The sequence below is a fragment of the Antechinus flavipes genome, chromosome 2 (genome assembly GCF_016432865.1).
Source record: "Antechinus flavipes isolate AdamAnt ecotype Samford, QLD, Australia chromosome 2, AdamAnt_v2, whole genome shotgun sequence".
Classification (NCBI taxonomy): Eukaryota; Metazoa; Chordata; class Mammalia; order Dasyuromorphia; family Dasyuridae; genus Antechinus; species Antechinus flavipes.
Genome location: NC_067399.1, coordinates 397,283,518 through 397,300,259, shown reverse-complemented (window position 1 = coordinate 397,300,259; position 16,742 = coordinate 397,283,518). Strand labels below are relative to the sequence as shown.

The 16,742-nt window shown below is 35.9% G+C and overlaps 1 protein-coding gene and 1 long non-coding RNA gene across 5 annotated transcripts in view; one reads left to right on the top strand and one right to left on the bottom strand.

Moving 5' to 3' along the window:
- Window positions 1-16,742, top strand: part of PPP2R2B (protein phosphatase 2 regulatory subunit Bbeta) — a 476,855-nt gene that overhangs the window by 19,935 nt on the left and 440,178 nt on the right. For 2 of the 4 annotated variants that reach the window (XM_051978672.1, XM_051978670.1), the window contains exon 1: window positions 13,646-13,822. The exons of the other annotated variants lie outside the window; for them this stretch is intronic. In XM_051978672.1, the coding sequence (XP_051834632.1) occupies window positions 13,744-13,822 (79 nt within the window). In that variant the 5' untranslated portion in view covers window positions 13,646-13,743. Of the gene's footprint in view, window positions 1-13,645; window positions 13,823-16,742 lie in introns of those variants that run through there. 4 annotated transcript variants of the gene reach the window in all.
- LOC127550073 (uncharacterized) lies at window positions 13,187-13,853 on the bottom strand. The gene is made up of 2 exons (XR_007950771.1): window positions 13,765-13,853; window positions 13,187-13,670 (listed from the first exon to the last, which is right to left on the bottom strand). It is a non-coding gene; the product is annotated as an uncharacterized LOC127550073 (long non-coding RNA).

The following is a 16,742-nucleotide window of genomic DNA, read 5'->3' as shown; positions in this document are numbered from 1 at the left end:
TATGTTTACACATTTTGGATTTAATATATATTTTAACATGTCTAACATATATTGGTGATTTCTTGCCATCTAGGGGAGGGGATGAGGGGAAGGAGGGAAAGATCTGAAACACAAGGCTATGCAAGGGTCAATGTTGTCAATTTATCAGTGCATATGTTTTGAAAATAAAAGACTTAAAAAAAACCGAAGAAGTTGTATTAGATGATCTCTAAGGTTAGCCTAGGAGACATTTCTATCTAGTACATTGAGTTCAATGTTGTTATTGTCATTGTTTAGTAATTTTCAGTTGTATCTCACTCTTTGTAACCTGATTTGGGATTTTCTTGGCAGAGATACTGAAGTGGTTTTCCATTTCCTTCCTTAATGAGTTCAATAGTAGACCTCAAAAATTTGTGATATTCAAATGCCAACGGAGATAGGATTTAAGTTAGAATTAATCATATAATTGTATTCATTTTCATTTTCTTTTGACTTAAGAGAGAAAACTTAGTCAGACTCCTATCTGAGCTTAGGCAAATTAGTAAAATTCTCTAGACATCTTTCTTTTTTTTTCTTCATTAGTCTTAATAAAACAAATTTTCATTGAGGAACCTGAAAAGGAAGGTTAAAGAACTCTCCAATGAAGGATTAAAGAGAAGAATTTCTCAAATAAGTTAGAGCAGCTGAATGGAAACAAGAGGCCATATAAGACCTCCATCCCACTTATGTTCATGTCATGGCCATATTCTATGGTTACTTTGAGTTCAATTAAATGTCTTTGAAATCCTTGGAAGCCTCAAAATGGAGGCAGAGCTTCATGCAATCCACTTAAAAACACCTAAGAAACATCCAGCGAATTATCTCTCTTTGGTTGATGTCAAAAATAGAGTTAGGGCCCACTGAGACTTTCCAGGGCACCGTTGTTAGCTTTTATCTACCTCACAATTTTCTTTTCATAGGACTCTCTCCCCAGTTTCAACACCTTCTACCTCAGATGTGTAAAACTCTTTTTTACTTCTTCTTCCACGGATCTTCCATTGAGCAATTGCTTCACTGAACATTTTCTATTTTCCCATAGGTATATTTGTCTTGTGTCTTGATCGCTAGAAACCTGCTCTGATTTCTGACAATTTCATAAATGAATTTTCAATAAATCATTGATGGTTATGATTTGGTTATTATTATTGATATTTATGATAATATCTTGTATTTGTGTGGTACTTTATAATTCTTCAAAGGACTTTCTCTTTTATTATCAAAGAAGAAAAGGCAGATGTTAGCAGTCCCATTTCAAAAATGAGAAAATGGAGTTATAGAGAAGTGAAATGACCTGCTAAATGTAAATGGTAAAATGGAATTAGACCCAAGTCTTTCAGCCCCTAGTCAATCCAGTTCTTTTTCCACTAAAGAAGCTTTTGGAAACACAGAATGATTATTTAATAGTAGAATTCCAGCAATTGTAGACAGGGAGATTCTTCTGAATTATTGTTATTCAGCCATTTTAAAATTGCATCTGACTCTTCATGACCACATTTGGAGCTTTCTTGGCAAATATACATGTGTGGTTTGCCTTTTCCTTCTCTAGCTCATTTTGCAATTGAGGAAACTAAGGTAAACAGGGTTAAATGACTTGCTCAGGGCTCTCAGTCAGTTGGAAGCCAGATTTGAACTCAGGAAGATGAAAATTTCCTCCCTTTTCTTCCATAGAGGATCTATTCAATATAACAGAAATCTTCCTTTAATTCTTTTCACTTTCCATGGATACCAGTTCAACAGTAAGAGTGTCTATCTGTTATTTCCTCACTATTGCTACTATATACAAACAATCTAGATCCCTTTCCAATTTAATATTGTCTGAATTTTGCACTAATATCTATAGAAGATGTAGAAAAATTCTGCAAATTATTTGATAATGCCCTACAAATTAAATGAACATATACCTTGATACTTAGTGACTTCAATGAAAAGATGGGTGTGGAAAAGGATGGCTAAAAATAAATTAAAAAGCATAATTCAGGAGCAGGAAATGAAAGAGGGCAACAGTGTGTAGACTAGTAATCTCATTTCCATATACCATGCATGCTTTGTCCAAGAATAGAACTGGGAGTTACTGGACATGGCATGCATTTAATTACATCATAAAAATTGTTGATTTTATTTTAAATAATTGGGGGACAAAAGGCTGGCTTTGTGGGAGCTATTTCTGAATCAGCTGTCAGGACATCAATTTGTAAGAACAAAGGCCAAAATTAGGAAAGAGTAACAATGAGAAGTTGTGTTGTCCAATTGAGAAAACTTTAATCTATTTAAATAGGATGTTGGTCCCCAAAACTGGGAAATAGATAAAAGAAGACAGATGGATTGAGACTATCACTATTCCTAAGGAAGCTTAACTTAAATAAATCAACCATTCAATAAGAAGGGTTAAAAAAAATAGAATTGCCTTGGTCAGAAAACTATTTATTTATTTAGCCAACAGGAAAGACATACCAGCCAAACAACAATGCCAGTCCAGAATAAAATTTTACTTGTACAATCTAATAGAAAAGGATGTTAAGAGAATGTGAGTATTATTGCCTCACAAAATGACAAAAAATAGTTAAGGAAAAAATTTTACTGAAAGCTTGGCTAGAGAACAAGCTAGATCATCTCTATGTTATTTAAGAATCAAAGTGAACCGACAAGCACATGTAAAATGAAAAGATCTGTACACATTTCTGTAACAATCCCTCTTCTTAACTAATCTTTTTTCTCTATTCATGACATTGTAATAATACTAATATAATGTTTTTCGAATTTGCTGCCTGAAGAAGAATAAATGGTCCTTAAGAAAATAAAGTTAGGGAGAGCAATTGTACTAGATAAAGTATAGAGAGAAGTCTAGAATGGGGATAGCATAATTTTCAAGGCAATAAAGTATCAATACTAAAGATTTCTGAAAAGTGCTTAGGGAATGGTGCTCCAAATGCTTGTGGAAAAACACCAACCTTGTTTTTACTAAAAAGCATAAATGAGAATGTATCAGATTTAGAGCGGAAAGGGATTGTAGTAATTATAATCAATTCTGATTTAAAAAAAAAACAAAATAAAACCTAAGGCTCAGAAAAGTAACATTTATTTGCTCAAAGTATATTAAGAATATTTTATGATTTTTATGCACAATATATTTTACTTATAAAGCTAGAATTTTATCCCAGGTCTTTTGACTCCAAAATCAGTTATCTATTATATCATCCTGCCTCTAACCATAGACCTTTATGCCTGTTTTCCTGTCTTTATAAAACTTATAAGAGAATAATTTATTCACATATTGAGGACATCTTTGATAATAGAAAAGGAAGAGAATAGCTAAGTTTCATAAATAATGTTCTACAGCAGACAATCTTTCTCCAGATGCCTAATCGAAGGAAATAGAGAATATGACATCCCATTGTGCCTATTATTTGTTGACTATAATATTAATTGTGTAAAGCATAAAATCATGTTAAAGGCTTTCCTTCAAGAGATTTTCTCCCATGAATAAGTTGAAATCACCCAAGATACTTTGTAAGTCATAATAAACAAAAACTTGGTTCATCTATCCTTTTACCATCAATACAAAGTAAAACATAAAACAGGGAGACATATGCTTGCCAAAGACAGAATTCAGATTGAAAATAGATTCCATACAAATGGTGAAGTCTTCCAGATGCTTCTTTTTTGCATATTTCCTTATTTTATTTATATTGTGCCCTAGGACATTTCAGAATGTGCCAATTTTAAGACCTAAATCATTCAAATGATTGTGATCAAAATATGCACACAAAGGAAAAGACAAATGGATAAAAAATTTTTGTTGCCCTGTCAATAATATGCAGTTTTACTGATGGCTCACAGGATTGGCCTCCTTATCTTAGACAGCCTTAAGAAATATTAGACTTGGGACAGCTGAATAGAGCAGTGGAGAGAGCACCAGAACTGGAGTCACAAAGCCAGTAAGTATATGAAGTCATATTTGAACTAAAATCTCTATGACTACAAGCCCAGTGCTTTAACGGTACACCTGTTAAATGCCTCCCTTAATGCTAATAATCAGAAAATTGTTGAACAGTTATCTATGGCTATATCTATGAAGGACCATATGTGATTTTCACATATTCAAGGGAGACATTTTATTGAAAGACTGCCATGAAAAATTGCATTTTTCTCTACCAATTTAGATACTTAAAAAAAAAGAGTAGCATTCTCTATCATATGATCAATTAATATGATTGAAGATGTGATCTGCTATAGAAAACTGCTTATCAAGACTTTTGCCATTCCCATCAAGGATATTTATACATTAAGGATTTATACATGTGTAGATCACTTCCAAAAATATCTTATAAAAATGAGAAAACAGGCAAGTGAGTCAATAGTTACTGATTTATCCTTGGTCATCTTTGCTGATAATATTATTCATGTTTTTCCCCTAATTTTTCAGGATTATCCCCTCTTTCAAATGTATAAGAAAAACAATTCTTCTATGTTAAAAATTTATATTGCTTCCAACATAGAATTCTCTTGAGTGTCCTTGATGTGGTATAGCTGCTCCTCCTAATTTCATTTTTTAAAAATTCCTCCTTTAGAATACTGGGGGCTGATGTTAGCATCCCAATGTGTTAAAGTCATTGTCTTAGAAATATGTCATTATGGAAATCTTGGAAAATCTTTTTCATTTTTCCCTATTTGTTATTCTTCATTCCCCTCCCTAAAAATGTTCTTGGGATTTTCTAGGGTCATTGGGTCTCACATCAAGCTTTCTGAAGATTAATTTTCCCCCTCTTTACTATTCTTAGCTGTTTTGTGAGGTGACAGTTTTTATAACCTTATTTTAATATGGTGTGAATGAATGTGAATTCTTTATTGGTGCTGCTCTTGTTTGCCAAGACTTGATAAGGAGAGCCAAGGTTTGCTGGTTCATGCTGTTTCTGGGTCCTTTTGACCCCTTTATTGTAGTGATGGCTTTTTATCATAGGATCATAAATCTGAAACTCAAAGGGACCTCAGAAGTCACCTAGTCCAATTCTCTCATTCTGTAGAGGAGAAAATAAGAGATTAAATGATTTGTCCAAGGTCACACAGTAAGTCTCAGAAAAGTCCAATGTCTCCAGAAACAGCATTCTTTCTCCTTTACCACACAGCTTCCCTCAGTTATAGAAAATAATGATAAATTGAATTAATCCTTTTCCCATTGCCAATTTTCAATTTACAAAGTTTATTTGAATATGCCAGGTTAAAAATATTGTCATACTCCACAATTTTTCCTTCTTTTTCCTTTTATTTTACTGTTGATTTTGATCCTTGTTCTAAATAGTCAATGGCCTACCTAGATACAGAAAACTGATTTAGAAATTATTCCTACTATGTTCTTGTCTTCTTTGTATCCTCAATTCTTAGCACTGTGGCCAATATAGTAAGCACTTAAAAATGTTTGTTAGCAGATTGTTGTTATGATAGTCAAATCCTTTTTCTGTGCAAGCTATAGCTTTCAGACTCTTCTTAAAGAAAATACTGATGCTCAGAGAAGAATGAGGCTTCTGAGTCCTCTCTAAACCTTTTAGTCTTTTTTATTTCTTTATCTCAAACTGTAACCAAAGAATCAAGATATTCCTAAAATATTTTAGAATATTTATTAAGAAAACATATTCCAAGTGTCTGCTATCATGACCTTTCATGAGTTGAAAGTTAAGGTACAAGAGCCAGATATTGTGTCATAGAAATGAATGAACATGAACTTGAACAGACTTTAAGAGATGGTGAGGGATTTAAGTGCCATGGTCCTTAGGGTCACGAAGAGTCAGACACGCTTGAATGCTTGAACAACAAAAATTCTCACAAGGTCTACAGAGTTTGTAATTCAGTTTGTTTTCTGTTCTTCACCTATTCAGCAATTGGGATGGACATAGGACAGCTGGTTAGGACTAAAAATAGTTACTTCACTTTGTGACAGGGTAGTTGCAAAGGAACTTTGTATGCAGGGATTTTACTCCAAAAATAGCTATGAGACACATGAAAATATGAAGGTAGGATTATAGATTTAGAGGGAGAAGAGAAGATATAAAGTTTAATCTCCTCATTTGACAGATGGAGAAAGTGAGACATAGAGAAGTTAAACAAATTACCTTGTGTCATATAATAGTAAGTGTCTGAGGTAGAATTTGACTTTGGGTCTTTTACAGATTACAGGTCCATCTTTCTATCCTATGCATCATCTAATTGCCTGAAGAAAAGGTGGCCTTATTGACCCACACTTAATGCCGTACACCAAGATAAGGTCAAAATGGGTTCATGACCTAGGCATAAAGAATGAGATTATAGATAAATTGGAAGAGCATAGGATAGTTTACCTCTCAGACCTGTGGAAGAGGAAGGAATTTATGACCAAAGAAGAACTAGAGATCACTATTGACCACAAAATAGAAAATTTTGATTACATCAAATTGAAAAGTTTTTGTACAAACAAAACAAATGCAGACAAGATTAGAAGGGAAACAATAAACTGGGAAAACATTCTTACAGTCAAAGGTTCTGATAAAGGCCTCATTTCCAAAATATATGAGAATTGACTCTAATTTATAAGAAATCAAGCCATTCTCCAATTGATAAATGGTCAAAGGATATGAACAGAAAATTCTCAGATGAAGAAAGTAAAACTATTTATAGACATATGAAAATATGTTCCAAATCATTATTAATCAGAGAAATGCAAATTAAGACAACTCTGAGATATCACTACACATGTGTCAGATTGGCTAGAATGACAGGGAAAGATAATGTGGAATGTTGGAGGGGATGTGGGAAAACAGGGACACTGATACATTGTTGGTGGAATTGTGAACACATCCAGCCATTCTGGAGAGCAATTTGGAGCTATGCTCAAAAAGTTATCAAACTGTGCATTACCCTTTGATCCAGCAGTGTTTCTACTGGGCTTATACCCCAAAGAGATCATAAAGAAGGGAAAGGGACCTGTATGTGCCAAAATGTTTGTAGCAGCCCTGTTTGTAGTGGCCAGAAACTGGAAAATGAATGGATGCCCATCAATTAGAGAATGGTTGAGTAAATTGTGGTATATGAACGTTATGGAATATTATTGTTCTGTAAGAAATGACCAGCAGGATGAATATAGAGAGGACTGGCGAGACTTACATAAACTGATGCTGAGTGAAATGAGCAGAACCAGGAGATCATTATATACCTCAACAACGATACTGTATGAGGATGTATTCTGATGGAAGTGGATCTCTTCGACAAAGAGAGCTAATTCAGTTTCAATTGATCAAGGATGGACAGAAGCAGCTACACCCAAAGAACACTGGGAAATGAATATAAACTATTTGCATTTTTGTTTTTCTTCCCGGGTTATTTATACCTTCTGAATCCAATTCTCCCTGTGCAACAAGAGAACTGTTCAGTTCTGCACACATATATTGTATCTAGGATATACTGTAACCTATTTAACATGTAAAGGACTGCTTGCCATCTGAGGGAGGGGGTGAAGAGAGGGAGGGGAAAATCGGAACAGAAGTGAGTGCAAGGGATAATGCTGTAAAAAATTACCCTGACATGGGTTCTGTCAATAAAAAGTTATTTAAAAAAAAAAGAAAAAAGAAAAGGTGGCCTTTATTTTTCTTTCCAATGGATAAGTTGTTGATATGCTCCTGGTCAGCCAGCAATGAGTTTAGTAGGTTCTTATACTAATGTTGGTGACAGAATGCTAATTGAGAATTGTCAACCAGTGACAAGAGCAAAAAATAATTTTAAAATAAGAGGGATTCTGTTTCACTTCTTTCATCCTCTTTGTTACTTCAAACCAAGAAGAAAGTTACATGCTAAAGGTACAAGATATGCATTACTGTTTCAGTAATCCTGAAGTCCCAAATGGATCCTACTAAGTCTGAGCCTCAAATTGTGGTGCAGAGAATAGTGTCTCCCACAATTAATTCAATAGTCCTCTCTCCCTCTCTCCTCCCTTCCTTCCTTCCTTTCCACCTTTCTTTTTTATTACTTTCCTTCCTTTCTTCTTTTATTTATTTGTTTGTTTGTTTATATAGTTTTGGCAATAGATATTTCTTTAAAACCTGTTATGTTCAGAACAGTGAGTTAGGTACTAAGGTAGATGCAAGAATAGCTTATAATAATAGTTTTCTTACATTTATATAATAGTATTTTGAGATTTACAAAATGCTTCAATATGCATCTTATAAACATTTTATATACAAGTTGGTGATATCATTATCTCCATCTGGTATCTTAGGATTTCCCCCAGAAAAAGTTGGAGTCTAGTCAATGGGTAAAGCAAGAGTACAACATATGCAAAAATAGCCATAACACATACCCCTAAACTCATGATATATTAGGAACCTGCCTGCTTGATCATAGTTGGCAATATCCTTGGGACTACTTCATTTCCTACTCTCATCCATCTAGAATGTTAAAAGTCCTGGTGGATCATGTTGAATGAATTGAGGGAATACTTGCTTGTTATAAATAAGGTTAAAATCCCTTTAATTCAAACTTATTCCTTTCTTAGAAAAAGAGATATAACTTCCATTCACGTATGAAAAATGTTTGAATATAGAATTTTCCAATTTTCAAAAGATAAGAACTAAGGAGACCTAAATTCTAGCATGTGTGACTTGACCAAATGGATATAGTAGATAGGAATTCATGGTGTAAATCTTCTATTGTCTCTTCCTCTCACTATCTTTTTGCACATAGCAAACAGAAAAGTAAATACTTCTTAGTTCTTTTCATCTCTTTTTCTTCCTTCTTCCTGGAGGACAATGGTGAGGAAAGTCCACGAGTCATCATAATAACTATTGCTAGAAATGGTTCAACTTGTCCAAAACTGAACTCATTATCTTTTCCTTCAAATTCACCCAACTTCCAGATTTCCTTATTTATGCCAAAAGCACCAAGATTCTTTTAATTTCCGAGGTTTGTAATCTTGGTATTATAATTGACTCCTCATCCTCCCTCATCCCATCTATCCAGTTAATTGTCAAATTTTACTGTTTATAATACCCATCATCTTTCATATATCGATTTCTTCTCTCTACTTACATAGCAATCCCCTTAGTTAGGGACCTCATCACTTCTCACCCAGTCTACTGCAATAGCCTCTTAATGCATCTCCCTTCCTTGAGTCTTTTCCTGTTCCAATTTATCCTACACACAGTTGCTAAAGTAGTTTTCCTTAAGGGCAGGTATGACCACATCACTCTTGTTTTCAAACTCCAGTTTTCCCCAGGATAAAGTATCAACTTCTCTGTTTATATTTTAAATGTCTTAAGAACCTAGTTTCAATCTATCTTTCTGTCTTCATTCTACATTACTCTGATTTCTGTTTTCTGAGATCTACTCAAACTGGCCTTTTCCCCATTTCTCACATGTGGCAGTCTGTCTCCATCTCTGTGCCTTTTTAATGGCCATCTCTCATTCTTGAAAAAAAATCTCTCCTTACTTCTACTTCATAGAATTTCTTTTCCTTCAACATGCAGTTCAAGTATTATCTTGTGTATGAAGCCTTTTCCAATCCCCCAATGGCTAACCCTCTCTGCTGTTGTTATTCAGTAATTTCAATTACTTTTAACTTTCATGACCCCATTTGGGGTTTTCTTAGCAAAGATGCAGAGGTCGTTTGCCTTTTCCTTCACCAGCTTATTTTACAGCTGAGGAAACTGAGGCAAACCAAGTTAAGTGACTTGCATGGGATCACACAGCTAATAGGTTTTTGAAGCTGGATTTGAAGTTGAATCTTCCTGACTCTCTACCTAGTGCTTCATACACTGTACCACTTAGCTGCCTTGAGTCCTCCCTATTTTATATTTAACTACCCTGTTTTTATTTATATTTATTCTCTTTATAATTATTCTATATATACTTAAATGTGGACCTGATGTTTCTCCTATTAAAAGAGAAAATCCTTAAGATCAGGGAATGTTTCATTCTTTATATTTGTATCCTTAGTATCTGGTTTTTGGAGGCACTTAATAAATGCTTGTTTTTTGATATTTAATTGAAGAGCACTGATACCCCCCCCAACAGATTTGAAATGTTGTAAACTCATTCATAGATACATATATCAAATAAGTATAAGCAAAATGTTATGTGATTCTGAGAAAGGAATCAAGGTCATCACCAACGAGGTCTTCTATCATCCTTTCCACTGCCAAAAGTTATTTACGATGTGAGGAGGAAGACTTTAAGAAATATTAGTCAGCAATTCCAACTCAGTTGGGATGATAGAAGAAATTCTATCTGGGTCCCCCTTCACGTGGATTACTGATCATGCATGCTGTAAGGGGAAACATAGCTCTATTTTGGTTATAGGGAAAAAAGATTTTTTTTTCCAAATGAGGACAGGGAAAACCAAATACTTTAAAAGAAGTTCTCCTAAACTTTGTGTATAGCCTATATTTGACTTTTTGTTTCAAATTAAGGTAATTTGTAAGCTATTGCAATGATATATCTAATTATAGCAATAAGGTATCAGTGAAGATTCATAGAAGATCAATGAATAGTTGAATAGGGAACACTATAGAGACCAACTAACTAAACCCTATTGTTTTATAGAAGAGGAAACTGAGATTCATGACTATCCTGCCCTCTAAAAAAAATTAACCATTTTGGGAGATCACAAGTGCACACATGTAGTAGTTAATGAAGCAAATTTATCAGGAGAAGTGCTCAATTGAGCTGCCCAGACAATAAGCATTAAAAGTTGAGAGGAAGAAGTCTAGGCAGTATGATACTGGAGAATGCTGGGTATGAAGCAAAAGGCATTGGGCTTAAATACTAACTCTCCTCTTTACTACTTACTACTTTACTTACAGAGTAAGTCATTTAATGCTTCTGGACCTAAGCTTTCCCATATGGATAATAAGAAGGGTTGAAGAACAACATGATTTCTTCTAATTCTGTGATTCTAAATAATTAAACCAAAAAAGTAACAAAAAAGGCTTCTATAGTCTGCTTTGGTGGCAGAGGTTTGATTACAAAGATCGAGAATTGCTCAGCAATTATTGGGGCCTAATCTTATCTAATCCAACTTGGTTCAGCTACCATCTTATTTTCTTACCTCATGAAATACTTTATAATTCTAATGAATTATTCATGCAATAGTCTGTATCATTTTCATTTTCCTACTAGACTGATCTCCATGAAGACAAAAATGAAGTTTTATCTAAACTTTGTATATATGTTCTGTACATAGAACTAAATACTGAAGATCCGAGCCTGTCCCAGGACACTAAATTTAGAAAGCATTGACATAGAGCTATAGAGATTATATATAATACAACAGAGATTAGCAAGAATAATTAAAATAAGAAGATGCTTTATGACAAACTACAGCAAGTGTCAACCCTATCCTGTCAATCACTTCTGTTATCTCTATGTTCTCCCAAAATGCTGCTTGCTCCAGGCATGGTTTGGAGTACTTGAGCAAAAATTCTCACTTTTATCTCTGTCTGAAGATAGTGAGTTTTTAACATGTGTTTGTTGCTAAAATTGAGTTTTATATTCTGAATATATATCAGGAAAATATTACTATGTGCTTTTCTCCAATAAATTTGTGATTGTCCATGAAGTCAGTCCAGATAATCCAGACAAAGGAGGTTGGAAGTTCATGGTGTATTCACCCTTCCATTTTAGAAATAGCCTTCTAAATGTCTCTATCTCGTTAGAATGAACCAACAATTCAGTTCCCATTTCTAGGGTCTCTTCAGAGGATATTTATCATGGGGTAGATGATTTTGTCCATTGAATTGATTTGTTGCTTCACTAAATTGCCTGAATCAACTGGTTGTTTGACATCATACAAATACAAGTGGAAGGTGAGCATGAGCAGCAAAGCACAACGGTGCCTTGTGACCACCCTAGCTGGAACAATAGTGACCTGCTCTCTGATGTAATCTAGCATATTCCCCCAATGATAAATAATTTTTTTATAAAAAGCTGACAGTCCTAAAAGCCTGAAAATAGTTCTTATGGATTTCTTTAAAACATGTTCACATTAAGCCTTCTAAAAAAATCACACTTTTTGAAAGATTGTTTTGCTGATACTTAAAATTTGCCATTGCTGTTTGTTACATAGAACTTGGAAGAGTTTTATTTTCTCTTGATCTCTATGTAGAATAAGGAAGAATATTTACATCTTCTCTTCTTGTATAAAAGATAAGACAATTGATGAGATGATAACAATTAGCAAAAGAGCATCCTATGATGTTCCTTCGGGCCCTGCCAGGGTTAATGGACGTTGCTAAACAGAGGCTGGAGGCAGGGCATGAGTTGGGTTCAGATGCATGAGTTAATATCTGAGAATTATATATTTCATGAGGCAAGGGAAGAGATTCTGCCTGGGCTCAAGCAGATAGTTTAAAATCAGAAGAACAGACTAGTTAGTGTTTAATAAGTCAGTTTTGTGCATTGGCTTGAGAAGTCAGCCCCACTCTCTAAATACTCCATCCCATTCCCTACCAAATGAACTTCAGTTGGACAGTTTCCCTTTGGTTCCATATGTAACATTGCCTCAGCAGCAGGGACTATTTCTAACCAGTCCTGGCTTAGACACGAGGGAAACTACATTTGCTTTGGCGTAATGTCTCCAGAGCCAGGGGGCTCCGTCAATTTACCTTAGTCTGTTTTCATCAGTGTGAGTGCTATTCCTCCATGGATGAAGAGTGCAGCCCTTCTGTGCCTTAGTAGATGGTCACTGGGAGTTGCTATGGTCACAAAATTTCACCTAACTATAATGTGGGGGGCACTATCCCCTTTCCCTTTAGCCTCCAGGTAGGTTTTTATTTAGTAATATATTGTTCTGTGACTGACCTAACCCTAATCCTCTCACCTCCATGAGGATTCAAGTTTGTGGGGAAGGAGGCAATTCATTTGGATTCAGGCTCTACCATTCTTGTACTGTGGCTTTAAATTTCAACAGCAACCCACTCAGAGCTGAAGTTACTGCTCTTGTGTGAGTGCTGGCAGAAAAAAAAGCAAGCACACAGTTGTGGAACACAAAATCTGTCAGTGTTAGTCCCCTGTCACCGATTCCTCAACCCTGTTATGTTCTGGTGCACCTAAGTGATAAATGGCCCCTTTGTTTTGTTTTTGGTATTAAAAAGAAGAAGAACAAGAACAAGAAGAAAGAATCAGATTTAGATTAAGCAGGGACAGAGACCCATTTCATTGCACAGTACTTTAATATTCCTGAGATCCCTGGCTTGACAGGGCGACTCCTCTTAACAGCAGTCTCTCCCCGGAGCAGGGCTCTGTGCTGCCTTTGTTTCATCTGATCTTCTAGCTGAATAAGAGATGGTCATTTATCCTCAGTGCTCCCGTATCCTGCTGGATTTCTATTTCTGAAAGAGAAACTGACCAGGAGAAGGAAAAAAAGGTGGAAGCTGATTTTGGACAGTGTTGTTCAGTGTGTGTTTACAGGCAGGACTGACTTACTCAGCAAATCCTGCTCTGATGAGCTCCAGCCAATGAAGTGCTTATATCCCGGCTTGCTTGGGGGCTTCTGAGTTTGAGCTGCATGCAGAAATGTAAGCAGCTCTTCCTGGTGCTGATGGCAAAATGGGGTCCACTGCCAGTTCTTCCTCAGGCTTCCTGGCTTTGCAGATCTGGGAGAGATCCTACATAAACCTATCGGTGATGTAGCCTGCCTGGAAAGCCAAAAGAATCCTCATGGATTCAGGAAACTGGTTTTTGATTTAGAATTAATTTTTTTTCTGGAAGATGAAATGCTTTTCTCGTTACCTGCCTTACATCTTCCGACCTCCGAACACCATCCTCTCTTCCAGCTGCCACACAGAAGGTACCGACCAGAGAGGGCGGGTGTCTGGGAGGGTGGAAAGCAAGTGGGATGGGTGTCTGACTTCCCCCAAAGCTCTGCTGACACTGCTTTTCACAGATTCTAGATGACTGCTGTTCTTGGCAAAAGCTTGCTGGTGACAGACTTCGATTTGCTTGTAAGATCAGCCTGACTGCCTTCTAGATAGAGATTCTTCCCTCAAGGAAAGACTTTTTTTAAAAAAAAGCATGATTGTGTCAAAAAGGTGAATCCTGACATGGATGGGAAAATGATTCTAGAATGTTTCTGCCAGTTCTCATTTGATCACACTTAGCACGCAAACAAGTCATCAAAACTGATGTCAAGACAGATTTTCACTAGATTTTGCCAGGCACGTTTTCTTAGGCTCTCAAGTTTGTCACTGTCTGTGTAATAACTTGGGGCATGCCCAAGACAGCAATTAGCCAAATAGATTTGGGCTTTTGACGTAATGGGATAGTGTTTGTTGGCTGTTAGAGTTGTTCACTTGGAGCCTATACTTATGTTGCACACTGAAAAGGTCAGAGCTGACTTTCTGCACTTGCTTGAAATCTATTTTCATAGGAGCTGAAGTTAATGTTTTACCTAAACTTTATATTGCTTTGTAATAGAACTAGATCCAGATTAGTACAAATAACGAGTCCCCTGAAGTGGCTGAATTATTATTTACAGTTCTCTAAAACTCTCTTCTCGCCTAGCACGTTTCTTGCATATATGTGTATATCTGAATGTATGTGTGTGTGTACTCTAAATATTTTTTAAATCACCATCTACTGAGCACCGAGGCTTCAGTATTCTCACTGTAACTATTTATCTACTTGTTCCTTATGCACCACTGGCATTGGATTGTTCTGTTTGTTCTCTTCCTGCTACCCCTGAAAAAGAGGGATTTTGAGAACAGGAACTCTTGCTAGTGAATCCCCTGGCACCCTATCAGACATGAGGATTGCCAGTGTAATCAGTGGGCTTAGAAGGGAGAGCCCCAGAGTCAGTGTGGTCTTGAGAAAAGTAGTGCCCAGACTGAGTTGTGTAACCAGTATTTATGGAAAACTTGCAAATGACATTCCTCCTTATTAGAAGGCAAGGAGCCTGGGTAGGAAGCTGTGTATTTTGAGTGGGAGAGAAATGAAATACAGGGTACAGTGAAGCTAGGCTCTTTTCCATCAGAAGCTCCAGGGAAATATCACAGGAGATTGGGATGACTGTTAGCTTGCCAGTGATCTTGACTTTAACGAAATATATATTTTGAGAAATGCCATTTTATTTTTTAATCTCCTCCTCTCCCTATCATGTTCTTTTGATAGCTTAGAGAAATAACTCCTCTCTGTAACAGAGAGACACAACTCATAGATTGGGTCTATAAGATGCCAAAACAAGCAGTCAACTGCCATATACAATTACTTCAACTTTCTATCAACTTTATTTCTACAGTAGCTCTCACATCCTTTCCCTTGTCTCTATTCTGACTATTCTAACCCAGCAGAGGCCTTCTTTCCCACCCCTCTGGGACTAACAATAGCTCCTAAACAAATCTCTCTGCTTTTATTCTCACTTCTCTCTGATCTATCCTTAATTCCACCAACAGAACAATCTTTTTCATTCATAGATCCTATCATTCAACAAATATTTATTAAGTAACTGCTTTGTGCCAAGCTGGGGGTACAAAGATAGAACAATTATGATACTCTTCTTTCAGAACCCTGATAGGGCTCCTTATTGCCTGTGGAATAAAATTCAGTGTAGCCTTCTACTCTGTAATTAAGTATCTCCTTATTTTGCCAGTCTTTTCTTGGGTTACTTTTCACATATTTTAGGCTCAAGCCAAACTGGGCTACTTGCAATCTCCCTTATATTGCCATATTCCTGTTTTCTTTTATGCTTTTGCTGATGTTCATCTCTGGGTCTGGAATGTCCTTACCCCAATCCATGTCCTGCTCTACTTTACCTGTTGAATTCTTTTTAAAGGAAGTTAGCCCCACCCTTTTAAAGTTCAATACAAATATCACCCCTTCTGTAAAACTTTCCTTTATTCCCTCAATTGGTAATGTCCTTGTTCTCTCAGATCTCACATATTAAGTACCATGTGTCTTTCATGCAATCACAACATGACAACTTATCTTTGTGCTCTGCTCCTACTATATTATAAACTAGTGAGGGAAGAGAACATCTTTTCTATTTCTTTATGATATAGCTAGGTCTTATAAATTCAAAAATCCCCTGAAGTGGTTGAATTATTCAAATTTGAGCTGCCTATTTGGAACCAATTACTATGTCTTACAAAATTATGATTTCAAGCAATGTGAAGTTGGGTATATGTGACCACTTGAGGGGATTCATTGTTCAGACTAATCTGGACTACTTGTACTCAGTAAGTTCATAGTTTTACAGCTGAGCGCAGTCAACTTATTTTATAAATGAGGAAAATGAAGTAGAAAGAGACAGAGATTTGTCAAATACCATGCAGATAGTAGCTGGTGCAGGTGGGACTGGGACCTATGTTTACCAATATCAGAATCATGAACTTTCCAAAAGGCCATTTTCTGTATTCTGTAACTCAAATAGTTAAGAAATGTTTGTTTAATTGAATTGAACTGAATAGGAAAAAAAATACCCTTCAAACTGATTTTATATCTTGCAGACAAAAATAGTCTAGTGGGTTGACAAAATCTAATTGGCTTTTTAACTGAATTAACTGATCCATCTTGCAAAAATAGCCAAATAAGACACTGACAGCCTCAGTGACTCTCATCATTGGGAAGAGAAGTAAAAGGAAATAATCTTAAAGTGGAGGAACTGCTCTGGAACAATTGTCAAAACTCATTTTTGAAGGATCTATGAAATATCTGTGGCTAATTCTTCCTTCGATCCAGATCATAACCCCTTTTTAGAGATGGCCTCTGGGAGT